This window comes from Elgaria multicarinata, chromosome 3, assembly GCF_023053635.1.
Source record: "Elgaria multicarinata webbii isolate HBS135686 ecotype San Diego chromosome 3, rElgMul1.1.pri, whole genome shotgun sequence".
NCBI classification, from domain to species: domain Eukaryota; kingdom Metazoa; phylum Chordata; class Lepidosauria; order Squamata; family Anguidae; genus Elgaria; species Elgaria multicarinata.
In genome coordinates, this window is record NC_086173.1 from 38,435,507 (window position 1) to 38,462,736 (window position 27,230).

Genomic DNA, 27,230 nt, shown 5'->3' on the forward strand with positions numbered 1-27,230 from the left:
AAAGTTCAGCAATTACAGTTGACAGCAGGAGGGAGGGGGCTCTCAGCTGGAGCTGGACCCAGGCACGGTGGAGAGGTGCCCGGCTGCTGCTTCCTCCCTCACTGGTGGCCTCTGCAGAGACAGTTGACAGCAGGAGGGAGGGGGCTCTGAGCTGGAGCTGGACCCAGGCACGGTGGAGAGGTGCCCGGCTGCTGCTTCCTCCCTCACTGGTGGCCTCTGCAGAGACAGTTGACAGCAGGAGGGAGGGGGCTCTGAGCTGGAGCTGGACCCAGGCACGGTGGAGAGGGGCCCGGCTGCTGCTTCCTCCCTCACTGGTGGCCTCTGCAGAGACAGTTGGTAGTAGGAGGGAGGGGGCTCTGAGCTGGAGCTGGACCCAGGCACGGTGGAGAGGGGCCCGGCTGCTGCTTCCTCCCTCACTGGTGGCCTCTGCAGAGACAGTTGGTAGTAGGAGGGAGGGGGCTCTCAGCTGGAGCTGGACCCAGGCACGGTGGAGAGGGGCCTGGCTGCTGCTTCCTCCCTCACTGGTGGCCTCTGCAGAGACAGTTGACAGCAGGAGGGAGGGGGCTCTGAGCTGGAGCTGGACCCAGGCACGGTGGAGAGGTGTCTGGCTGCTGCTTCCTCCCTCACTGGTGGCCTCTGCAGAGACAGTTGGTAGTAGGAGGGAGGGGGCTCTCAGCTGGAGCTGGACCCAGGCACGGTGGAGAGGGGCCCGGCTGCTGCTTCCTCCCTCACTGGTGGCCTCTGCAGAGACAGTTGGTAGCAGGAGGGAGGGGGCTCTGAGCTGGAGCTGGACCCAGGCACGGTGGAGAGGGGCCTGGCTGCTGCTTCCTCCCTCACTGGTGGCCTCTGCAGAGACAGTTGGTAGCAGGAGGGAGGGGGCTCTGAGCTGGAGCTGGACCCAGGCACGGTGGAGAGGGGCCCGGCTGCTGCTTCCTCCCTCACTGGTGGCCTCTGCAGAGACAGTTGGTAGTAGGAGGGAGGGGGCTCTCAGCTGGAGCTGGACCCAGGCACGGTGGAGAGGGGCCTGGCTGCTGCTTCCTCCCTCACTGGTGGCCTCTGCAGAGACAGTTGACAGCAGGAGGGAGGGGGCTCTGAGCTGGAGCTGGACCCAGGCACGGTGGAGAGGTGTCTGGCTGCTGCTTCCTCCCTCACTGGTGGCCTCTGCAGAGACAGTTGGTAGTAGGAGGGAGGGGGCTCTCAGCTGGAGCTGGACCCAGGCACGGTGGAGAGGGGCCCGGCTGCTGCTTCCTCCCTCACTGGTGGCCTCTGCAGAGACAGTTGGTAGCAGGAGGGAGGGGGCTCTGAGCTGGAGCTGGACCCAGGCACGGTGGAGAGGGGCCTGGCTGCTGCTTCCTCCCTCACTGGTGGCCTCTGCAGAGACAGTTGGTAGCAGGAGGGAGGGGGCTCTGAGCTGGAGCTGGACCCAGGCACGGTGGAGAGGGGCCTGGCTGCTGCTTCCTCCCTCACTGGTGGCCTCTGCAGAGACAGTTGTTTGTAGAATGTACCCAATCTGCTGGTTTGTAGAAGATCTGGTCCTGTTCGTTCTAAGCCAGTTTTCTTTTCCAGGAAAGAAGTTCCGAAATAGCTGGTAAAGCTTTTCTTTTCTTCTTTTTTGAAATATAATTACTCTTTTGTACTGTGTGTTGTTCTGTCTTGTCTTCATGGCTTTTCTTCCCTCCCACCTTTTTTTAAAAAAAGTCCCTTTCCCCAGTTCAAATTTGGGTTTATATGTCTATTTTATTGATGCTGATGTGGTTTTGCTTTTGAGTCTGAGGAATCATAGCAGCTGTCACGGAGATACTTTAATACTTCAGTAAGAGCTAGTTCTTAGAGCTGGCCTTCCTGGAGTTTCAAGAGAGGTGTAAGCGTCTGCTTGACTCCTCCCTCTTTGCTTTTGCATAAAGTAATTGGACCAAAGGTCAGAGTCAGAATCTCTGTCTTCTCACCTTGCCCGAAACTGAAGGCTAGAGTGTCTGTCCGAGACCATCTTCACTTTAGCTCGGGATAGGCAATCTTTTTGGGTCTTGGGCTCATTTTAAAATTTGAGAAACTGTCCTGGGCACCACCACAATATGGCTGCCCTGGAAGGCGTGTCAAAACAAACAACCTGCCCCAAAAATGGAGTACAAGGCAAAGGTGGGGTCTGAGCCCCTATACACTAAACAACTTCTTTCAATCCACAGTTTTCAGCACCAACAGAAACCTATTTCACAGCAATCCCAGCTGCCACTAGGAAAATAAGTTAAAAAAAACAACTGGGAGGGATAAGCCACCTTTGCAGGCACCAAAATGGTTTCCTGAGGCACATTGATGCCTGTGGGCACTACCTTGCCTACCCTTGCTCCAGCTCAAAGCTTTAGGAGAAGGTCTCAGAAGGAAAAGCCTAATATGAGAAGGTAAAGTCCCACACTAGTATCGCAACACAAACTGTATGGAAAACAGCCCTGCGATCTTAATTTGGCCATGCAGAAAACAGGTTTGACAATGGGGGAAGTGGGGTGATGAATGAATGGGTTGGACGGATCCCCAAAAGGAAGTTCTATGCCTGATGCTGCTTAGGCTTCTCACCATTGAGGCTGGGTGGAACAACAAAAGGGACCTGCAACGAAAGGTTGCAGCGGTTTTTTTGCCGCCTAATAGGAGTGCTCTTCTTCAGGGTTCCATCTGTTTTCTCCAAGCAGAGCCTTCCACTCTTCTGCCTAACCCCCACCCCACCCCACCCCATTCCTCCCCTGGCTTCTCAGTATGCTCCGTCCTCATTGGGCTGTTTTGTGCAGGTTTCCCTCTTGGATTTTGTGCATTAAAGATTTTCTTAAAATAAAATTTCTGCAAGCCTTGGGATTCTCCTGAGGAGGTTGATACCTCTCTTGTTTCTCAATGGCCCCATTTTGGCTCCTATTCTAGTAGCACTCACTTCCTGAGAGGGCGTTGTTCTCTCTCTCTCTCTCTCTCTCTCTCTCTCTCTCTCTCACTCATTCTCCCGCACCTGAGATCATACAGTAGGTACCACTTTCTGAATTTGCATGGTGCTAAAGCAATTTGAGATCGCTGGCTTTCTTTATAAAATTGGGTGGCAGGATGGAGATTTGAAAAGGGGTGTTTGTTAGGTTCACTGTTTTAATACTTCTAAGTCGAGATAAACAGGATTTTTACATAGGTAGAATTGTTTTGTTTTTAAACTGCATTAATAGGGAGTCATGCCAATCGCTGGCCCACTAGCCCTGCCTAGCCACAGCTCTCTGGCATGTCAGATCTTTCTCAGCCTTCTACATGAGATCTTCTAGCAGTGGGTTCTGGCAACTGAAACTAGAAGCAACCAGTTACTGGAGCAATCTACTCTGATAATGAGGGATTCCCCTGTAAATGGACCTGCTCCCTCCCCACTGAGGAGAGGTGGGATGTCAGGGAAGTGTTACGCTGGCTTGAATTTGTTCCCTTGGTGTTCAGGCTATGTGGTGTGTGCCTGCTGTCAAATCTAATCAACTCTTCCAATGGCCATGCCTCCCTTGTGTTGAGGGACTGCATTGTAACTCTGCATGCGCAGAATAGAAAGACCAACGCATTTAAATGTGCAAAGTGTTTTATACACCCCTGTGAAGCAGGCATTTGTGATTGCCTTTCTGCAGCTTTAGGAACAGAAGCTGAGGGCTGAGTGGTTGTTTGTGAAGCAAGAATTGGCACAGCTCTGGCCAGCTTTAAGACACCATTTCTCTCTCCAATTACACACTTAGGTGTGACATATGATCCTCCTCTTCCTCTGCCTGTGTTTCCATGTTGGTCACTGAGGAAGGGAAGCCCCATCCCGTGCACCCAAGCATGGGAATGAGGCTGCTTGCCTCTGAGCAGGTTAATAAAAATGGCCTTCTACAAAGCAGTCTTGCAGAGTTGGGGACATGGGTGAGGGAGAGGCTTGCTTTTTTCCACAGCCAGCACTGAAACCCAGCAGGATGGCAGAAGGTGGCCGCCAGCCCACTCGCTCACCTGCATGGAATTCCATGCACTCACTTCCAGGGTGGATTTGATTTAAATCAGTTTGATTTAAATCATGATTTAAATCACAGTTTAAATCACTACTCAGAAAGACTCGATTTAATCATGTGACTTCCCCCCGCCTTCCCCAAAGTACACTCTTCCTCGCTTTATTTTACACAACTCAAGAGTTACCAAAGACTCATTCTTGCTGGTATAATCTTAATATTTACAACCAGATGAAGGTTTCATTTTTAGAATAGCAACTTTTCATATTAGTTTATAATACTGATTTGGTTATACTATTAGAAACACATGTATAGATAATTATTAAATTATTGCGAGGTTAACTATCTCCAGTTTAATAGGTTAATCATTCATATTTGGACAAGTTTTCTGCTGTACTTTATTGGAAGGAGAAAAATAATCTTACAGAAACCTCTGGAAGAGCATGACATTGTGAATGGATTAATGGAATTCATTTACCAAAAAATGTAAACAGCCTCATAATACATAATTAAAAACTAATCCTTATTTCATGGTGAATAACCTTTGGACTATAACGTATCTTAAATAGAAAACTATCTTTAGGTAGATTTTCCTCAAAAAGCATTTTATTTTAAAAAATCTGATTTAAATTAAAAAAAATCAAATTTAAATAAAAAAAATCCATTTTATTTATTTATTTATTTTAAAAAAATCATTGATTTTTATCCACCTTGCTCACTTCCATGGAATTCCTGACCGCCTATGGCAATCAGGCAAAATGATCTAACAAAATGTGTTAAAGAATAAAAAGAGAAAGGAGTAAGTTAAAAGTATTTGGGGGGGGGGGTGTAATATGCCATAAATGTAAACAGCAGTTGCTGAATTCAAGATGGAAAGCATGTTATCAGTAGGGGAAGGCCAAATTTTGAGAACATTTTTGACAAAGCTCCCTGTCACAAGGAGAGAAGTTAGAGGCTCTGTTCAGACAACACATTTCTCAGTGGTGGTTTTAGAATTGCACAGTGGAGTTTTTACACTACCATTGAGAAATGTGTTGTCTGGAGGGAAAACTCCACTCCATGGTGGAGGTTTTTTTTAAGAGAATACTCCATGCTGAATATCCATGCTGTGCAGAGGAGAGTTCCTGCACAATCGTTGTGTTGTATGGAGGGCTCTGTGGAGTTTCTCGTTGCGTTGAGTGGACTTTTCCCACTGGCTACAGAGTTCCCTGGCAAGAGCAGCAAAAGGAGCAAGTGCTGCTCTAGGAGAGCTGCTGGGATTGTTTTTCAGCAGCAATGGCTGATGGGATACCATCAGAAGGAGAGGGGGAGGAGGAACTGTCAATCAAACATCGTGTTGCCTTTTACTCAACTCCACGGTAGCCCACAGTCACACAAAGGTGGAGTTAGAACATGTTATATAGGGAGTACCTCCTAAAAACTCAGCCGTTGAGTGCATAGAGAAACGTGTTGTCTGAACTGAGCCAGAGAGTTCCAACTGTAAAGCAGAGTGAGATAGAAAGAGGTAAACGAGCAAATGAAGAACATACTAACGGTCGGAACATTCTTGGAAGTCTGGAGAGAATGAGTTGGAGAATCGTGAAAAAGACGAGAAGTGAGAGCAGGTAGTGATTTAAGTGTAAGAAAGAGCATCTGGTTTTGAATGTGGGATGGAACCAGCAACCAATGCAGAGAACTGTAAACGGGAGTAAGATTATCCAAACAAAGCGGAACAGCATGCAAGGGGCTGATAGAAATTGCCCCAAACATCTGGAGGGTACCAGGTTGCCTGCGTTTGGTATAATGGATGTGGATTGTGAGCCTGAAAGTCTTATGTGAAAATCTCCACTTCAGCCGTAAGCTTACTCTGTGGGCTTTAGACAAACCAGTATTCTCTCTCCCATCTTTATTCATCTCTGCCCTCCCCATCCCACTGCTATGTGCTTTTTTGATGTGTGTGTGTGTGTGTGTGTGTGTGTGTAATACTGACCTACTCCAAAGGGTCATCTGTAAGGATTACTGAGATAATGTATGTGAAACACTTAGAACAATCTAAATGCTAAATATTATTATCATCATGTTGTGTTCAGCCTGTTTCAGCTGACGTGTGAGAGAGAACAGATGTGATGTTAACTCAGGTGTGAATTTTAAGATTCCTCTGGGGTGTTTTTTTTTTAAATTCAATGTTGAAAGCAGCCCTGACAGTGTATGGCTGCCTTATTGGGAAGTGTGCAGTCAAGGTAACGTGGTTTGTATGTAACGCCAGTTCCTGGATTAAGCAACCCAAAGTATTGACATGGCTACACAATAGCAACCCTGTTTGTATGAGCAAACAACCCATGGTTAACACACCATGGGTTGTTTGTGAGCATGCTGCCTCCTGCCCGCACCCACGTTCTCTCCAGTTTGCAAAACAACCCAAGTACGCCCCATTCATGGTTTGTTGTGATGAGTGAATCTGGCATTCCGGGTTGGTTAGGATTAAACAACCCAGAATTTTAACGCAACCATCACCTATGGTTTGTTGGTTTAAAACTCTTGAGTTTGCACGTCCCTGGGTTGTTTTGTGAATTGGAAAGTGAGTAGAAGCAGACAAACGGGAAGGAGACAGCACTCTCTCACACACAAAAACATGGTTTGTTAACTATGTTTTGCTTGTGCAAATTGGCTTGGTGTCTTTTGAATCTGTTGTAATAGCCAACTAAAATATTCTCACTGGATCACACTGGTTTCTCCACAAAGTAGGTTTCCCACTGCTTGAATTTTAAGGAAGGATTTGCCAATGGTTCCCGACCCTCAGTTCAGATGTTTTTTGGCTACAATTCTCATCAACCCTGACTATTGGCTATGCTGGCTGGGGATGATGGGAGCTGTAGTCCAACAATATGTAGGGGCCCAAGGTTGGGAACTACTCAATTAGACCAAATCATGGCAGGTTGGCCTATCAACGGCTGTGTGGATCACTTTATTTAATGCATTTCCTTGCCAGCTTTAAAGACCATTGTCTCCCCTAACAATATCAAAATGGAACCCCCGTGGCAAGGGGCAGTATACCTCTGACTACCAGATACTGGGGACAAATAAGGTAGCCATTGTAGAGGAAGACTGAGTCAATCAATCTTTCCCAAGGGTCTATTCCAGGGTTCCCCCCGGGTCCCCCCTCAATGCTCTGTACTACGTGACTGGTATATTTCTGGAATAAAGGCACACAGACACTCAAGTAAACCAAGATAAAAGCTTTAATGCATAAAAACAATGATTAAATGAAGACTTGGTTGGTAGCAGCTACACAAATAGCAAATATAAGGAAAAGGGGGAGAAAGGGGAGAGGGGGAAAAATGAGGTAGATGCGTATCAGGCCAAACCACCCATAAGTCCATCTAAAAAGAAACAGGCAGCCTCTCCGCTAGTCTCCCTCCCTTCCCTAGCGACAAAACTTGCCTTTTGGAAAACCTGCCTCTGAAAACAATAACACTCTAACTTCCCTTAAGCTCCCGGACCGGGCAGCTTCAGACGTCCATCGCCTCCAGGCTGAAGACCTAGCCCAACTTAATCCAATCAGCCTTTTATCCCCATTCTCCCTAATGAGGGTGCTTGATCTTTCTTCGCACTCAAAGCCCAATTAGCCCAGCCAGGAGATAGCTCACAGGTGCGAGGCCTCTGCCCGACCTCAGGAAGATTTGACTCCCACCTTTTCCCACATTCCAAGTTGGGTCCTGGCGCCGACTGGCTCATAAACAAGCTGACCAGATACCCCCCCCCCATAAACATATCAAACTACTCCTTATCTACCCGTCACCACTATGGTTTACTACCTAGCAGGAAGGCATAGTTTACTACCTAACAGGAAAACAGATATAATTCAGAATTCAACTGCACTTTACAGGCCCCTAGTCCTTCACAGCCATCACCTCACATCTTGCTTCTCCTAAAACATAGTGAAACTCTAGTTTGACCCACCACAGCGTTTCTTAAGTCTGTTAAAAAAAAGTTGGAAACTTTTCTTTTTCTGAACCCATTAGGCATTTCCCATCCTTTGTTATGCTGGTGGTATTATGCAAGACACCGAAAAGCCTATTTTCCTGGTCTAAACAGCATTTTGAGTGTTTTTTAATAACAGAGAGGTTTGCTAGTGTCAATCGTGTCGTGTCTGCGTCTCTAGGTATGAGCAAGAAGGCTAGCTTAATTATTCCAAGGAAGGAGCTGTGTTGTTTACCAAAAGGTTTGCTGTTACTTGACAAAGATTTCATCCCCATTGGGTTTGCAGGAGCAGCTATAACTGCTCAGGGAGTCTCTAGTCTCAGCTTCTGCTTGGAGGATGCAGACACACTTGCAAGAAGTTAAACGGACCTTGACATCACCAGCTCTGCCTTCTCTTCAGGGAGGCACTTGACTGGAAAGCAAGGCTGGTTTTGGCAATGTCCTTCCCGAGGGAGCCAAAGGCACACAGGCAGAAAAGGTAATCTGTTCTGGGATTTGTGCGTGTGACCTTTTTTTTTCCCCCTCCAAGGGAAGGGAAGGCCCAAAATGGATGTTCTCAGTGGCTTTGGGAGATTCCCCCAAGCAAGTGGATTGGCTGTATTTAGGTTTATACAGCCTGCTTTGCTTCTAAAGATTGAGGCAGTGAAACGAGAGCAAAAAAGGGATGAGCAGATTGGGAATTACAACTGGGAATGTCACAGTGGGGACAGCTTTGAAGCTGCGCACCCAGTGCGCAGATGCTTGTGTGTGGTGCCATGTATGCAAAACCTTCCCTTTCCATTTTGGGATGTGATCTATCCTCTGAACATGCCGTAATAAGTTAGTGTTTCTCCATTTCAATCATAGACTAGCAGAGTTGGAAGGGGCCTATAAGGCCATCGAGTCCAACACCCTACTCAATCGTATCTCCTCTTGGTTGACAGCAAAAATGACTCCCTTCCTTCCCAGACTATCCCTGTCTGGTTAGCAGTTAGCAGGTTCCCAACATGGTTCATACCCAACCTTTCGCAACATGATTTGAGCTTCAGCAGCCTTATTTCTTTTGGAGAGGCACCATTTCAGCTTGGGAGGGACTGAGGAGTGAGTAGTTTCTTTGCTCATTGTAAACTAGGGATGGGAAATGTGTGGCCCTCCAGATGTTGTTGGACTGAAGCTCCCAGCATCCCTCACCATTGGCTGTGCTGGCTAAGGCTGTTGGGAGTTGCAGTCCAGCAACATCTGGAGGGCTGCCCATTCCCTGCCATTGCTGTAAAGAATGGGGAAGCCTCAACCCACATTGAACTTTATGAAATGCCCTTCAAGATGTTAAACCTGCTTGGATCTACACCTATTCAAGAACCACCGGAGAAAGAAGATGAGTTTAAAGGTTGGTGCCTTCTGTCAAAAACAGGCTTTCCCCCCACACCCCCGACCTTCATCTCGTGAATTTTCACAGATTTTGAGACACTTTCATTCAGTTCATTCATGTCTGTGGAACTGGCTGAAATTTGCATGTGGGCAAATGTTTCATTTTGCCATTAATAGCACTCCTGGTTTTGGTATTACTGTGGTGGGGGGTAATGCGCTATTCATAGCTATGTTGCTGTTCAACGAACGGAATGCTTTCCAGTTCTTGGCATTGGTGTAGTGGAACCAAGGATCTGAGGGATGCAGAACCGGCACTTTTTAGAGGCACTTTTCTAATGTCAGAATAGTCAGTTGTGAGATCATGCTTTTGAAAACGTGCAGGCATGTGATACTTGAGTTCCAACCTCTTTGAAAATACAAATGACCTGGGCCTTCAGACATTTCTTGCCTTCATCCCTGCAAGCATTTCCAAGATGCAAACAGGGAAATATATTGGAGAGAGGGAGAGAGGCTTGCACCAAACTCACATCTATTTATTTATTAATAGCATTTCTGTGACACCCACCCACAACCAGATCTCTTTGGATGTCTTGCAGAGAATACTAAAAATATTAAAAACCATCTCTAGCTGATTGCTTTGAGTTGGTTCATGCACAGGAAAATGCAATGTAAAATAGACCTCATCTTGGCCCTGTCTTCACAGCGCTGTGTTGGTGCTGCCTTCCCCCCAAACCCCACAGTTTTTCTTACCCGTGCTGGCGTCAGGTAATCCCGATGCCAATGATGGAGCACGGGATTTCTGGTTGTCATCTGGGTACCAGAGCTGCCCCCTCTCCTCCTGGTGGATGGCAACCAATTGCTGGTCGCCTTCCAGCAGGACCCCCCCCCCCTCCCGGATTGGCCCCAGAGTGAGGTCAGACGGCGGAAGAGCCATATTGATTTTATTTTTAATGAAAAAGTCGGAGTAAGTCCCTGACATTTTCAATGCACAGCTTCAGGGGAAAGCCCTGCGGTGGCTGCAAATCTGCGGCTTTCCCTGCACTAAGTTTCATATAACTTTCCCTGCACTAAGGGGCTGCCTATACAGCAGTGGGTTGCTGCCATGATAAACAAAACTCCATGCTTTTGCTGCTTTGGGGTGGTGGCAGCTATTCCTGATGCTGCAGCAAAAGTGTGGGGGCCCAGTGGCCAGGCCTGCCCCCTACTTAGGCAGATAGCGACCAATCAGGGGTTGCTATCTGCCTAGCCAGGCCTCCACATCGAGGATGAAGCGATGTTACATTGCTGAAGGCCCATGTTCACCTCACTACATTCTGAAAAATTGGGATAAATTTCTGACTTTAAAAAAAAGTGGGGCTTCTCTGGAAAGCACCGTGATGGCTTTGAGGTGGCTACTTTATGAACATTTTTATGACCCCTGAACTGAAGCCACCACCGACAGATGGGAGAAACAACTTGGTGGCATCAGAGTAAATGGGAAAGACTCGGTAAAAAGACACTGCAAAAAAACTGCTGTTTCGGAAGTAAACCCCCAATGTGACAAAGAGTTGGCAGCTGCGTCATTTAAACAATGCAATGCCACTCCGCAGCCACTATGGTGTTAATAGAGTGTATAGACACCCCCAAAAACTGAACAGGAAAAAGCTCCTGGGCCAAACTGGCTGGAATTCTGAGCAGGAGCACTTCCCTTAAGGGCTGAGGATACACTGCAGCATTTTGCTGCAGGGCCCTTATTTGCCAAGAAATCTTAATGAAATTCCCTAAGAAATCCAGAAATGAACATGACCTGTTCACTTCAATGAGATTACTCCAGATTTGTAATCTTGCTATAATAAATGTATCTATATTAGTTATTTCTCCCCTAAATCATTTGTTTGGAAGATTTCAGGTGTAATTCAGCCAAAGTTAGGTGCTTCTTAGCCCCATTGGTTTCGAAAGGAGAGGGCTATGCATATATGTAAATCCCCCCACTGAAATAAATGGTGTCTAGTAGTGCTTAACTCTAGATCATATATCCTTACTATATATCATTGTATGCATTACTCAAAAGTACTGGAGATTAATGTTAGCTCTAATTTGGCCATAGCTAGACCTAAGGTTTATCCCTGGATCGTCCAGGGGTCAAACCTGTTCATCTAGGTGACACACAGGGGATCCAGTGCTCAGGCAGGGGCGAACCCTGGATGATCCCAGGATAAACCTTAGGTCTAGCTGTGGCCTTAGTCAGTCTACTATTAAGTTCCATCCTTTTCAAGGAGACTGAAATATCTGCGTAAATAACAATACTTAAGAACATAAATGACATAATCGTTTTGTGTGTGCTAAAACAGTTATTTTAAATCCATTGCATTGCACAATGGTGCCATCCAGTGGAAGACAAATAGTCATAGAACTGGAGTAAGCTGATGTGTTTCTCTCTGGGCCAACCTCTATTCCTTCGTTTAGGTGGATTCTACCTATAGAAACTAGGAAAACTGGTTTCTCCTTTCCTCTCAATCCTGGAGAAAAGTCCATACATCTGACCAAAACGGGGTGAATGTGACTGCTTAGTGGTTGGACTGCTCTCATGATGTATATCTGTGTATAGCTTAAAGCACCTCTCTCCTCCTCTTGGTATGCATGTACAAAAGACAGAAATGCACTTTTAAATGCACTGTAATCAGAGTGTTAAATCAACTGGCAAGTTTTTTCTTGTTCTTTTCTTTCTATCCCTTAAACCGTTTTTCATTTGTTGTATTATTACTTCCATACAACATATTATTTCTATAGTACATATTAATACTGAATTTTATACTTTTTCTGTAAATCTATTTTTTTAAAATGATCTGCAGGAATGTATTTATTCTATGCCAATATTTCTGCTCTTTTGTGTATTGACCCCCCCCCCACCTTTTCCCTCAGTAGAATTGTACACGTTTTGAAATGGCTTTTTCACATTTTAATCTGTCTTCTCCAGACTATTGTCACTATTAACATGCAAGGGCGTCTACAGGATTTGTCCAAGGGAGAAAGAGAGGAACTGCACAGTGGTATGCAACTAATTTGTACACATAGCATGTGCTACTACAACACCCCTGTGCATTTTCTTTGTGCATGTGCTTTGTTCAGAGCCAACCCTACCATAAAGTAGCCTGATGCAGGTGCATCAGGCAGCAGTATAGGAAGAGCAGCAAATTGCTCTCAGTCTTCAAAGGGCCCACCGTTTCTTGGTCCCACCAACCGCATTCAAGTGGCCGGCTGGACTAAAAAGAGTCTGCTCGCTGCACACCTCCCAGGTTCTTGGGCAGCTGGGAGGCTGCACCTATCATCTGCATTCACTGCTTCTTGGTCCCGCCAGCTGTGTGCACATCTGCTGCTTCTTGTTCCAGCCAGATGCCTGCATGGTCAGCTAACCAGGCCATATAGGTCACTGGCGAGACCAAGAAGCAGCCGGCCGCTTACTAGTTTCTCTGCTTGCCTGAAGTCTCACAAGACACTTGCACCTTGTCTTGGAAGTCTTGTGAGACTTGAGAGTTCCAGAAGAGGTGGGGCGCACATATGGGCACCAAAAAGAAAAACCCCAGGTGTTTGCTGCTGTCAGGTGGGAGGATAGGCAGTGGCAATGGGTGCTCACTCGCTACAGGCAGCATGTCTTGGGCCAGGCCTGCCTTTGTTGCTTAGAGTCACTTTTCATGATGTTTTGAAGCTTTCACAGAGCAGCAGAAGATCTGGGAATATGACACCACTAATGCAGAAGAGGGTTACATTCAAGCTTCACACAGGAGGTATGAACTCCAACAAAACTTTATTTGGAGTGAGGGACATTTAAAAATATTTATTTATTTATTTATTTATTTATTACATTTTTATACCGCCCAATAGCCGAAGCTCTCTGGGCGGTTCACAAAATAAAATAAAAATAAATAAATAAATAAATAAAAATATCAATAAGAGAAAAATAGATACACAGACATAATTCAACAGTCTCAAATATGTCATATTGGATATTTTCTAGCTTCACTGCTTTTCTCATATTGAGAGATTCACATTTGTCAGGAAAGGGGTTCTCATTTCCTTCATCTTGGAAACAATGGTGAATACTCTGGAGAGTAACAGTAGTGTCTGTGGGAAGTGTGGCAGAGTGAGGAGAAATGGGCATACTTGAATAGCTTTTAGGGTTCTAGAAGAGCCTGGACTACTCACTTCACTTTTCACATTAACAGACATTTTTAACATCAACTCATATAATACAACTTTTGCATTGCTTGAATTTTGAACAGCACAAGTGTTCTTTTGATCTGCACATTTTTCCTGACTCAAGTTTTCTTTTGTTCTTTCCTGTACAAATGTTCTCTTGAATTGTACGTATTTTCCTGGTGCAACTATTCCCCTGTTCCCTCCTTAACAGATTTTTGTGATAAGGAAAAAGAAGAAGCAGATGGAAAACATGGAAGGGTTACAAATGGATGTTGTTGGCATTTGTAAACTCCCTGTGGAGATGGTATAGTACTGTATCTTTAAGAGAGCAAGGACTAGATCCAGCTGAAGTCTGGGCAATCTATAAGGGGAAATTGGGGATAGCATTTGAGAGGGCTTAGTCAGGCATACAGCTATGCTGCCGGCCTTGCAAGGCATACTTTAAATAAAGGATTTATATTTGTACTTTTACCTTGCCTCTTTTTGGATACAACACTCCCCCCCACCAAAAAAAAATATTCCATGAGGTACAGCCATTGTAAAATAAATTCCTCATCTGGAAGCACCCAGGTCTACCCTCTCTGTATTTTCTTAATGGGTAGATGTGCTGTCTTTCTGTCTTTTCAGCTGCGGCTGAAACTCTGAATTCTTTCCCTGGCTCTCACCTCTCCTGTAATTAATTGCCTTTTGGAACAGTTAACATGGAAGAGTAAGCTTAGCTGCTCTGCTTTCAATCTTGTTCTAGGCTATGCAGTTCAGGCAACATACAAGATACACCCATTACCTTCACAACAGGATTCTTTATTATTGTAGTTCATGAGAATACACTAGCATTTGAGGAGCCACATGGCACATAGCCTGCGGTCTAAAATCTGCATAAGAAAGGAAGGAAGCAGCCCCACCCAGGTCTCCAGGATAAATGGGAAGCTAACACTTGCAGGCTGTCTGAACTATATATTCATATATCTACATCACAACATTCTCTAGGCCATCTCCACAGAAACGCATTGAGACTCACTTTCAACTTCTCTTTTTCCTAAAATAGGATTTGGTCCGTCAGCAACATACTAAGATGAAAAAAGCAGCGTGTACGCCTCCCAAACCAATCACTTTCAGATGTCACACTGCACTCTAATCTGCCTCACTTTGGGGTGGGGTGGGCAGAGTCCCACCAGTCAAAATGATCAATCACATGTGAGAGGCTTGGTTCCCGTTCCTCGCTTTCCCCTGCTCAGGGAAAGGAAATGTAGAGGCTTTTGTCTGGAAGTTTCCCTGCATCCCACCAACAAGTGGGCTTGTCAGTCTTTCTCTTCAGAAAGGAGACTCCCACGTCCCAACGGTGAGATGGAGCCATACAACAATATTGCACATGCAGAGCTGTATTACAAGAAAAAAACAGACTTAAAGCTCCATCCCACGAGTGTTTTATTGCACGCTCATTACTGGGCACTCATGGAGTTTGCTCAGGTCCCTCACATGGCGTCGTTTGCCTTCCGCCCCTTCTGGCCTTCCGCCCCGTCTGGCCTTCCTTGCGCAACAAAAAAACCTCATTAAATCCGATGTTTTTTTAAACTCGGAATTGCTGTTCTCTCCTGCTGTGTGCAGAAGAAGCACCGCCATTAGAGCAGCAGACTCAATGGGCCTCGTGCTCGTTCTGTACTTCTTTTCTACTCCAAATTTCTCTCACCTGAACTGTTTAATGTTCTATTGCCACAAGATGGGCGGATGGCTATTATCACTCTCTGAGCTGTTTCATATTTGCCTAATCCCCTTTGTAAGACATCTCTTCTTTTCTGCTCCAAATTCCCCCTCCCAAAGCTGCTTTTTGGAATTAATGAAATTCATTGCCCAAAGGATGGCCACATTTTCTCCTGATCTTACAGATTTACACGTGGAATAACATACCACAATTTCCTCTCAATTTCAAAAAGCTGTTGCAATGCCCTAGTCAGCTATGCTATGTGTGACGTTGTATGACAATCTGGAGGTCTCTGTGCAAATGAAGCTGCTGCTTCTATTATTGGAGTCTCCCCGTCTTTTTAACTCTGGTGTGCTTGCGATGGCTCACTCATGGCAGTTCGAACAACCTCATCTTCCAGGGCCTCTCCCGTGCTTTGCGATCATCATCACATTTTTTCTCTTACTGGTATATCCTGAGTAGCACCACTCAACTCTCTATGCAATTGTGCAATGCTGCTATACCACAATGCCATCTAGTGGCTGCATAATGAAACATATAGAAAAGGCAGAGAAAGAAAAACATTCGGGGTGGGGAAACGTGTAAAGAGGCCGATTTTACTCCTGCAAGGAATCTAGAAGCAGATGCCCCAGTAAAGCTGTGGGATAAAAGCCTCATACAGAAATGCCCTGAAGTTATCATGCCACTGAAACTGCTGTTTCGTTTTATAAGTACCCAACTGGCAACCAATTCCAGTAACATAAAATGAAATACTTGAAAGATGGGGGAAGTGGTCATAGCTTTGGGGATGAGAGAGTTAGCCCTTCCTATTCCTAGAAGTGCCCCTCCTCCCAAAATGCCCCCCCCCCCGCTGCATTTAAGCTTTTAAAAAATCTCCACTAGCCTCAACAGAGACTTCTTTCAAGCCTAAATACAGGGCGTTGCATGTGAAAACGGGAAATCTGTTATCTCCAAGCTCTACAGAGATTAGAGATAACAGATATTCACAGCTGAAAACTCTTTTATCTCTGAAACAATCAGAGATAACAAATTTTGGTTTGGGGGAGCAGAGGCAATAGGGCCTGGGGATAAAAGGGGTCGTCAGGCGGATAAGCTGATGGGCTGGATGGAGACCACTTGCAGGCGGTAATAGGCCTTCTGGTCAAAAGTTCCCCATGCCCAGGCTGTGAGAAAGAAAATAAATAATACCTGTGAAACTGCCAAAGGTCACTCCTCAAACTTTAAACATAAATAAGCTATTTTTTACCCTTTCTTTGTCAAAATAGGTATGGACCTACCTTAAACATAAGTAAAGTCAACATTGGCATGGACCTGACCTCTCCTATGCAGCAAAGTTTCTGGCCAATCTGTTGACCTGTAGATTTTTTGGCAATTCTGCAAGTGCAGTAGTGCAGCATCAATTATACGACGCAACTGCAATCGCACACCCACCCTGGGGCTTTTAGCCGAAGCTGCAGAGAAAAAAAGTCAGGACTTACTCCAACTTTTTTCTCCAAAGACAGGCGAGGATACGCAAGATGGCATCAAGACAGCCCCAAGCCTCACTCTAGTGTCACAGCGGAGGTGTGGCCAGGCAGTGTCTCGTGGAAGGCAACCTGCAATTGGTCACCTTCTCACAGGAAAAGGGTGGAGGTGGCTCTAAAACATCTCTCCCCTCCAATCACATTTCCTTCATCCCCCAAAGCAGCCCTTCACTTCCACAGTTTGTCCCGCAGCCTCTCAAGTCACAAATGTGACCTGAAAGTGAGGGAAATAATAGTAAGTTTAAGCAAACGGTGCCTGCGTCACTTTCCTGTCTGATGCTCTTCTCCTTTCCTCCCCTACACAGAAATGCCACCTCCTCCTCCTTCCACCCATATTCATGTTCCTTCTTCCCCACACATGCAGAATGGCTGGTTGAGCCAGCAACTGGCGCGGCAAAGGGTTGTGGGAGACGCACTGTGGTGGGCCTGGGAGGCAGAGCTTTCACAGATACAAAGCTTTTAAAACCACAGTGTGGAAACCCCAAACGCTTGCGTCCTGAGTGCTAGTCTACACTGAGCATAGTCTACACTGAGCAGAAGCAGCATACATATGCTCAACTTTCCACTAAATCAACTTCCTCGCATTTATTGCACAACATTTCTTTTAAAACAACGCTTCTTTGCAAAGTTTTGCAAAGTTTTGCAAAGTTAAACAACTTCCCTATTCTTGTTTAAGATGCCTAAACGCCTAGACATTGCATGCCTCCTGTTAGCATACTGTAAGTATTATTCCTATTATTTATCGTGCATATCTCCAAAAAAGTTGCCATTTCATTAACCGTATTTTCTCCATTCAGTTCATTTAGGTCTACAAAGCATGGAGAGTGGTGGTTCTAATAAAAGAGGTGTGTTGCTCTAATTTATTCCAGTAAGAGTTTTTTAAAAAGTTGTTCTAGTGTATGAGAGGTTCACTTGTCTGTAGTAAAGTATCTTTACTACACTCTTTACTGTAGTCACCTGAATTACAGACATCTGTGCAGAAAGTACAGGACCATCAGTTCAATCATGATCTGAAATTTTTATTGGGGCTTAAAGAAAATAAAACTGGCAAGATGGGGATTTCTATTTGGATTGGGCTTCAAAAAATATTACTAGACTTTTAATTTATAGGAGAGATTTACTGTATATGTATCTTTGTCTCTTTTGTTCTAAGTTACTCTGAGTACGTTGCAGAACAGAATATAAATTATTATTTTTATTATTACTACATTTTAAAAATGCCTTTGTTTTGATCACTGGTGCTCATTATGAGTTGTATCCAATGTCACTCCTACTTTGAGTAGACTTATAGAAATGAATGGGTCTTTAATTATGACTAATGTAAGTCTTCATTTCAATGATCTACTCTATGTAGGATTGACATTGGATACAGTCTTATAAAGCTAATTACAGGTTACATTCAGTTCTGAAACAGTAAGGGTTATTTTGTTTTTAAAAAGCAGCTTTGGATGGGGGGATTTGGAACAGAAAAACAGTGGCTGCGTTCACATGTCATGATAGTCCATGATGGGTTTATTATTATTAATATTTATTTATATAGCGCCATTAATAAGCTACTCACATTAGTTTATTTTTTAAAAAGCTTACGATTCCCCCGCCATATGAATGGGTTAATGTTTATTAAACTACTGTGTGTATGATTTGACTCAGGCCCCCTCTCCTGCTTCTTTCATGCCCAAACAGTGGCCCTGGTTCCCCTGGGGCTGCTCTAGAGAAATGTCAACGATGATCCCTTCCAGGAGCTAGGGAAGAACCCTGCTTCTTCTGTGGGAGTGAGGGTGCCAGCCATGGGGAGGGGAGGGGGGTTGTTTTCTGTCCCCACTTCCACCCTTCCACCATGCCTGGCACTCTCACTTCCTCAGAAGAAACAGTAAATCTCTTTTCATGCAGGAATTGGTTGGGGGGGCTTCAGTCCCTGGCAAAGGGCCCCACAGCCCTTGGCAAGAGCATCGTGTCCCCTCTGCCCCCTGATTTTCCAGATGGGGCAGCTTCAAATCATCAAGGGAACTCAAGAAGATCACTCCCATTGAGTTCCATTGGCGATTTGAAGCTGCCCTGTCTGGAAAATCATATTACGCCAGTCCTTTTACAACTTCATTGGCTGCCAGTCCAGGTCTGGGCCCGATTCAAAGTGCTGGTATTGACATTCAAAGCCCTAAACAGTTTGGGGCCAGGTTATCTGAAGGAACGCCTCCTCCCATATGTACCTACCCGGACCTTAAGATCATCTACAGGGGCCCTTCTCCGTGAGCCCCTGCCAAAGGAAGTGAGGCAGGTGGCTACTAGGAGGAGGGCTTTCTCCGCTGTGGCACCCCAGTTGTGGAATGAGCTCCCCAGAGAGGTCCGCCTGGCGCTTACATTGTACTCCTTTCGTCGCCAGCTGAAGACCTTTTTATTCTCTCAGTATTTTAACACTTAATTTTAACTTAAATTTAAATTATACTGTTTTAACTCTGTATTTTAACCTTATATCAATTTTGCTGTGTGGTTTTATCCTGGTTGTGCTTTTTATATTGTATTTTGTATTTGTGTTTTTAACCTGTTGGTTGTTTTATGATGGTTTTAATTTTTGTGAACCGCCCAGAGAGCTTCGGCTATTGGGCAGTATAAAAATGTAATAAATAAATAAATAAATAAATAAAAAATTGGGGTTGGTGGGTGGGGGAGAACCCCTTACCAAGGACTGTGCTGCCCCCCACAGTCTTTGGACAGGGCTTGGATTTTGCACACACACACACACCCCCATCTCCCATTTTCCACTTTTTAAAATTGTGGAAAAGGGCTTTCAGAAAGCAAGAAAGAGAGAGAGAGAGAGAAAGAGAGAGAGAAAGAAAGAAAGAAAAAGAAAGATTCAGTTTTCTGAGCTATAAACTGGAGCAGGGAATCCATGCCCAGGGAAAGGGTGAAAGCAGTTCATCTTCCCCGCTCCAAATTCCCACCCACCCCGAAGCTGCTTTTTGGAATGAGTGAAATTCACTGCCAAAGGATGGCCACACAGTTAGATGTCTTCTCAAGGGGGATGAGACAAATTCACAGACGACAGGAATGTCTGTGGCTCTCAGTCATGATAGCTCTGCATGGTGCCCCCATGACCAGAGACTGTGTATTTGCCTCTGGACATCAGCTGCTGGGAGCAGAGGGTCACGGCTCTGGCCCTCCTGTCCAGCTTGGGGGCTTACAGAGGATGAATCTGCTTGGCCACTGTGGGAAGTGGGATGCTAATCCAGCAGGGCTCTTCTTTTCTCTCTCTCTCTCATTTTATTATAACATTTTATCCTGTCCTTTAGCCCAAAAAGCTCCCAAGTCTTATGGTCTTGCTTTCTGACAACCACCCCCACCCCATTTCAGGACTCTAATATGGATGCTTATAGGTGATGCATCGTTAGTGCCTTGGTAGTACTTCCAGCAGTCCTGTAAGGCAGGCCACCATTTACCCCCTTATGGAAAGTGTGGGGCTGAGACTGACAATGCCTTGCCTAAGGCAACCACCAACCTAGCAAGATTTTGCATCTCATGGTCTAAGCTGCAGCAGTATTCCCAGGCCAAAGGTTATGGTGATTGGCAGGAGAGCTGATGCTTCCCAAAAATGCAGGTGATGCAAGGTCCCGCTCCGGTCCCGCTCCAGTCCCACTGATGCCCTCCCAGCCGTTTTCCATCATGCCTCCACCCAACAGCCATGAAAGCTCTAAGTTGAACCTCTGTGCTTACAATTTGTGTGGATTGTAGAGAAGCAATTGTGTGAATTTATGCAGGAAAAGCTGGGGGGGGGGGGAGAAACAATTTCTAACTACGATGCTTATGGAAAACTTTTGCAAATAAGAGTACAGTGCCCCTGAATGTCTGAGAAAAGAAGCCACACACACAAAACAGAATCCTATTCATCGTGCTTGAATGCTCACGACAAGCAAGCACTGAGTACTAGCAATTAGAGCAGGTATGGAGCACATCTGGAGGCCACAACTTCCATCAGCCTCAGCCAGCATGGTGAATGGTCAGGGATGACGGGAGTTAGAATAAAATCATCTGGTGGGCCACAGTTTCCCCATCCCTGAATTAGATTTCCTACTTTTATCACTTGGCTGATTGCAAGGAAATGTTTGAAAATCAATATTTGTTTTGTTGTTGCAGAGGTGCCCAAGAATGACACTTCTTGCTCAGTCCCTGTGAAGAAACTCAACATCTCCAGTCTCTCTTCAAAAATTGACATAGGCGCGGATGTGGAAGTTGTGTGCAGCTCAGAGATGGGTTGTCTGCCAATTAACTACACATTATTTTTAAATACAAGCAGGAGAGGTAGTGCAGTCAAGAACAAGAAAAATGAAATTGTTACGTTTAAATTCACAATCAAGTCCATCAATGAACTGGGTGAATATAAATGCAGAGCTCAAAACGGACTTACTAACACGTCCAATCTCAAATACAGTCCTGGATTCCACTTTACCTTAAGAGGTACGTATATTTTCCAATTGTGAGAAATAGCGTTCCGATTTTAGAGTGTGATCTTGAGATATACTGATTGGAACTCCTCATTAAGATCAGATATGTGGGGCGTTTGAGATGTCAGGCACTAACAACTTGTAAGAATATAGCCTATTATCAGGGATGATAGTTACCCTTTGAAAGTAGCACTCCATTTCAGTAGGAATGATCCATCTCTTTTGCAAGAGATCAGGATCACATTCTAATCTGAATGTGATATTTATTTTGTTTGGAAAGGAAAGGAACCTCTCGTGCAAACACTGAGTCATTACTGACTCTTGGAGGGACCTTTCGCTGACGTTTTCTTGGCAGGCCTTATAGCGGGGTGGTTTGCCGTTGCCTTCCCCAGCCGTGATTACCTTTCCCCCAGCTAACTGGGTACTCATTTTACCGACCTCGGGAGGATGGAAGGCTTTGTCGACCAGAGCCGGCTGCCTGAAACCAGCTCCCGCTGGGATCGAACTCAGGCCGTGGGGAGAGTTTCGGCTGCAGAAACTGCTGCTTTACCACTCTGCGCCACACGAGGCTCATTTATTTTGTTTACCTAACATTAATATAAATACTGTTTCTCCCATTGACAGAAGAGGAGAATAATATGGCAGTGCTCATTGGGCTTCCTTTGCTTCTGCTACTGGCGCTGATAGGAATAGCTTTAGCAATTCCATGGCTGATCCTTCCTTGGTGTAAAGCAAGTAAGTGCGGCTTTGCTTCTCTACACTGAGTTCCTTTTCTCAGAAGCCTTTTGTGTCCTGTGTAGAACATATTGCTTAGGGTAACCATATGGAAAGGAGGACAGGGCTCCTGTATCTTTAACAGTTGTATTGAAAAGGGAATTTCAGCAGGTGTCATATGTATGTATGCAGCACCTGGTGAAATTCACTCTTCATCACAAGAGTTAAAGCTGCAGGAGCCCTGCCCTGCCCTCTTTTGTGTCTGGTCAAGAGGGCAGGGCTCCTACAGCTTTAACTGTTGAGATGAAGAGGGAATTTGACCAGGTGCTGTATGCATACAAATGACACCTGCTGAAATTCCCTTTTCTATACAACTGTTAAAGATACAGGAGCCCTGTTCTCCTTTTCATATGGTCACCCTACTTAAGGTATACATGAAAATGGTGTAGCCATCATTAAAACAAGTTGTTAAAGTGTGTTTCACTCCTTTAACAACTGTACATTTTATTATAGCTCCTGACGAAGGACGATACGTCCGAAACATTGAGCAGAGCATTTTTGGATTTTAAGAATAAAATAGTTTTTAATACGTTTATCAAGCACCAGAGTTGATTTCTCTTTTTAGCATCTCCTCCTCTAAATAGAGCCAGAAGGAGAGGACACAGTTTTATAGAAAAGAACAAAGCCTTATTGACTAGGAACATACTTTTTCCATCACTGGAATTTGGTTTCTTTTTATAGGGAAGCTGAGAACAGCCAGTGTATCTGTCGGTTTGGTAACAACAAATTACCCACACTCAAAAAACTCTCCAACAAGTTATCCACACTCAGAAAACTGTCCAACTTATGATGATATTGGTAAGGGCTGAATAATTTACACTTTAATGATAAAACATGTATATACAAATATTGTTGCAGCACTAATATGTGGGGGATATTTTTGAGCTTTAAAGGTGGGAAGTATGGAAATCAGTGGCTTCTCCCAGCCGTATCCTGACATGAATGAAGTTACAGGGCTCTCTGATGTCTTCTGACATCTTTCTGTCTATGTAGAGCATCAGGAATGAGTATTTAAAATAATAATTAAATCAGACCATTATGGAAACTCTACTGCAAAATTATTAAAGCCCATCTTTCTGGGAACCAGTTCAAAAGCATTACTATGAAATGGTATAAAAACCAAATGTTTTGTATTTTTGAAGATTGTGTGGTTCTTGGTGGAAGTGCATTAAGGCTTCTCTAAATGAGTGATTTATATCACACTTATGACTGCTACTCATGGAGGTTTGCAGGTCGATTTCATGATGTTGTCAATAAACAGGATGTCTCCCAGGGTCCCCCCCCCATTGCATTCCATTTATAAAAAAACAACGATCAGAGATAAGAGGGAATAAATCTTTAATGGCACAAAATCGACAGTTTGTAAAGCTGGCATTGGGCTATGAACTTGCCCAGAAAGGACTTTTCGTGTCAGCAATCAGCAGGAGAAGAGGGTGAAATCTCTCCCTTCAAGAAAGGGAGGCAGATCTGATTCCCCACCCCACCAAATGCACCTCTTTAAGTTCAGTGGGGTTTACTCCCAAGCCAGAAATGCTGTCTAACTCATCTTTTAATTCAATTTTTTCTTTGCGTTTTGTTCAGCATTTAGAAAAAATGAAGAAACTGAGTATTGCAATGTGAACATTTCCAATAAGGAAAACTGCAGAAATGGTAAAGTCTGTCTTGTCTTCTACAAGTGGAACAAAACCAGACTGAAGTGTATGTACTATGTCCTTTTGAGGAAGACAAATCTACCAAAATAAAAACGTATATATTTGATAGATGACACTAGCCAGTGATACAACTTTCAAGTTCACACTAATGTCAATACAAATGTGAATTTGACTGTTTATTACTGTCTAAGTGCAACCTTCTAAAATGTGTGTGTGTGTGTGCCTCCCTATTTGTGTACGTTGGGTTTTTTTAAAGGACAGAGTCAAATCTGCATCAGCAACTATCCTCAAACTTCCTCTACTCCTCTAGTAGATTACCTGGTGACAGATTACATGCAATGAAGGCATTTGGAATATTAGTAATTTCAATGCAACAGCAGTATAACTGAAGTTCATAACAGAGACTCAAATAAATACCTACAATTTTCCTTGATGCATTCTAGATGGAAATAAAATTCTGTGTCTGAAATTCTTGCAGCCCAGGCCTAAATATATTTACTCAGAAGTGAGTCCCATTAATTTCAGTGGGACTTCCAAGTGTGTTGCCCTTGGCTGCAGGCATATTACTTGCTGGATCATAAACATGGGGTAAAATCCAACATAGGTCCTACTTAGAGTAAACCCATTAAAGTGAATGGGACTTAAATTAGTCATGACTAGCTTTAGTCCCATTATTCCAATAGGTCTACTCCTAAGTAGGACTTACATTGGACTTTACCCATGGATATCAATCAGGTGCATGGCCAAGTGCAGATACCATCCACCTTGCGCTTTTCACACTGGGATGCCTAGTCAAATGCACATACCCATTCAGGTACAAAATAATCCTGAAAATGCGTTTTAAAAGCACCCAACTAAAAAGTGGATGAAGGCAACCTGTTTAGGGTTGCACCCTTAGTATTGTGACTCTTCCAAAGTGTTACGCTACAGGACCATGTTTATTGCTAGAGTTAGTCACAAGATTCTAGGGACAGTCCAATACTAAAAAAACCACAAGTATCCTTTTTAGTTAACATTTATAAACAGAAATTGTGTGTTAAGCAGATGGGAGAAAACACATACTGGCACAAATACCAGTCATTTTATATTTTAAAGTCTTTAAATAAACATTACAAAGGCCTTTATTGCCAACACTGATATATATTAAAAAAGTGGTTAAATTTTGTTTACAACGCAAGGGGAAATTACAAGGTGCAATTGACAGGGAGCTCTCCATAACTGAAACGAATGGAGAATTCATATAAATTGCGTTCTAGGTTTTGGAAAGTTTAGGTTAGAAAAAGTTGAAAAGCCCCTCCACAAATCAACGAAGCAGAGGAACCTGTTACTAGCTATAAACTCTCCTGAATTACTGAATTAATAAGATTGTGACACCATGTGCAACAGTTCTGGATGACACAGGGCAAACTATTATGACCAAGATTAGTGTCTCATTTACCATGTTTTCTATATAGTTCTCCATGTTGTCTATTTCTTATTACTCTAGTTTTCATCAGTGAGGATAGCACAGTGAACTACGCAGAAATTATTATCAGAAGCTAAAAAGGTACAATTCCTTGCTCAGGTTTTAAATAATGATTTTCTTCTTTAAATGTTTTGGCTCTGTTTTGTTCATATCACTTTACCTGTAGAGCATGGAGCCCCTACTATCCCCAAAATGTCAGATGGAAAAATTGGCAGCAACCACTATGGAGGCTTACAAAGGACAATTTTCACTTGTTTCCTTAATAAGCCTCTGTAGTGGTTTAGTGCCAAATTTTGGTGGCAAAATGACAATTTTCTTCTTATGCTGCCATGGGGCAGGGGATGCAATCCATCTGTGTGTGTGTGTGGTTGGGGGTGTTCTGGGAGGCAAAGCTGTCCCCCATACCCCCGCAGCTTCCCACCACTGTGGGACAACATATGACCTTTCAGATTTTGTCCTATAACTCCCATCAACCCTCACCACTGGTTATGCTGGCTCGGACTGATGGTAGTTGTAGGCTAAAACATCTGGAGAGCCACAAGATTCGCACACCTGCTGCCAAGGATGGCACAAATATTTACATACCGTTTTGTGCTGAGGATAGTCAGCACCTTCATAAGAAAAAAGGTGTTAAGATAACCAGCATCAACAGACGCCCAAAGCCTGGCTCAGGTATAAACCATGGTTTGGCATTACATCAACAAGCCTTGGGCTCACTTGCTATATTTTTTACACCAAACCTTTTAAAATGAAGTATTGTTTATTCTAGGGCTTAGGAACTGCCACTTAAACCCCATTGGCTTGTGTTGGCCAGGATGGAAGATAGAGGGTGCAGCCATTTCCTTCCACTGGGAGAGACTTTATTGCCCGTATTCAGGCTGGTATAGCTTGCATTTGCTTGGAGGCATGTCATTGTACAAGGGAGTCTAGGTTCCTAGGCTGCCTCTGATCCCTCCACACCAGACACTACCTTTTCAGTCCCATAAGCAGGAGCCACGGTGGTAGAAAGCTCTGCTGCTGCCTAGAGAGAACCTCCCTCTCACCCCTGGATAGGGAGGTCCACACTATCTTATGGCCCCCTAGGAGGGTATCTCAGGGACCATAGGATTATCTTCAAAACTAGTTTCTAATCCTGTGCAATATCTTGGGCAACCAATCCCTTTTATGGTATGTAACAAGAGACCACAAACAAGATGGGTCCTATTCTCTGTGTTGTCAGCAAAGGCCACTTTTATTTTCTCAAGAGTAATTTCAGATACCATCTCTTACAAGACAAGATTTTTCTTGCAGTTTCTGCCTCAATAGCCATTTAACCCCATTGTGTAGACATGTACTTCATATGTCAATTAGAATACTTAGTTACCAAGAATCTGCTAATTGTTCATCTAAATCTCACAGAAAACTGTCACAAATTATAGCTTGATAATATTCATTTAAAAAAAGCTCATGCCTGTTTTTGTGTCTTTACAGAACTCTGGTCTGATATCTATTCTATCAAGATAATACAAGCAAAAACATAAGCCTTTTCAATGTAATGTTTGAAATGTTCAATACTACCTATTTGTACTTTCTAGTTTGTCTCCAAGCTGATGTTCAGGTTTTATTCAAGTCACACAAGACTGACACAGCAGAAATCAAGGCAACAGACAGCAATTTTATTCTGCTTCCCAACGGCCAATCTTTTCCCCACAAATACAGTGCAAAATTTAATCTTTATATGGACCTGAGAACACTTAAACTAGCAGTCTCCATTCAAGATGTCAAACTCTCAGTTCTTTTGTATGCTGACGATATACAGATTTATAATGTCCCATGTTCAGCTGACAGCAGTTTCACTGCACACTACTCTCCCATGCCTGCTTTTTCTAGCACGTATTGCAGAAAAGGACAAGTAGTATTGAGCAATACTGCACTAATCCCTTTCATTTGAACATACTAATACGCTGTGATAAGTAGCTCCTTTTAAGCCTGGAAAACTCCAAACTGGACATCCCTGAAGATCTATGTAACTCAGCTTGCTCACTCCTTTTTACATTATATATGGTTCGATAACATTACAATGAATCAATATTGTGGCTTTTCATTTGCAGGGTTCATCTCTCAGCTTCCTTCCATCACAGGTTGCAAGAGAGCACCCCCTAGTGAACAGAGCAGGGTATCAGAACTCAAGTTAACTGATTTTCATTTTAGTAGCCAAAGAAAAATCATTCAGACAGGAAGA

General features: G+C 44.1%; 1 protein-coding gene across 2 annotated transcripts; it reads left to right on the top strand.

Moving 5' to 3' along the window:
* Positions 1-1,382: 1,382 nt before the first annotated feature.
* On the top strand, positions 1,383-27,228 carry MILR1 (mast cell immunoglobulin like receptor 1). Of its 2 annotated transcripts, none has more exons than XM_063120008.1 (8): positions 1,383-1,588; positions 17,480-17,527; positions 20,811-21,131; positions 21,743-21,853; positions 22,574-22,690; positions 23,474-23,590; positions 25,031-25,090; positions 26,480-27,228. In XM_063120008.1, exons 2-7 carry the CDS (start codon positions 17,500-17,502, stop codon positions 25,084-25,086), a joined length of 750 nt encoding a protein of 249 aa, XP_062976078.1. In that variant the 5' UTR covers positions 1,383-1,588; positions 17,480-17,499; the 3' UTR covers positions 25,087-25,090; positions 26,480-27,228. The 2 variants fall into 2 exon arrangements, with proteins under 2 accessions (XP_062976078.1, XP_062976077.1); XM_063120007.1 differs by lacking the exon at positions 1,383-1,588 and adding an exon at positions 17,291-17,401.
* Positions 27,229-27,230: the final 2 nt, after the last annotated feature.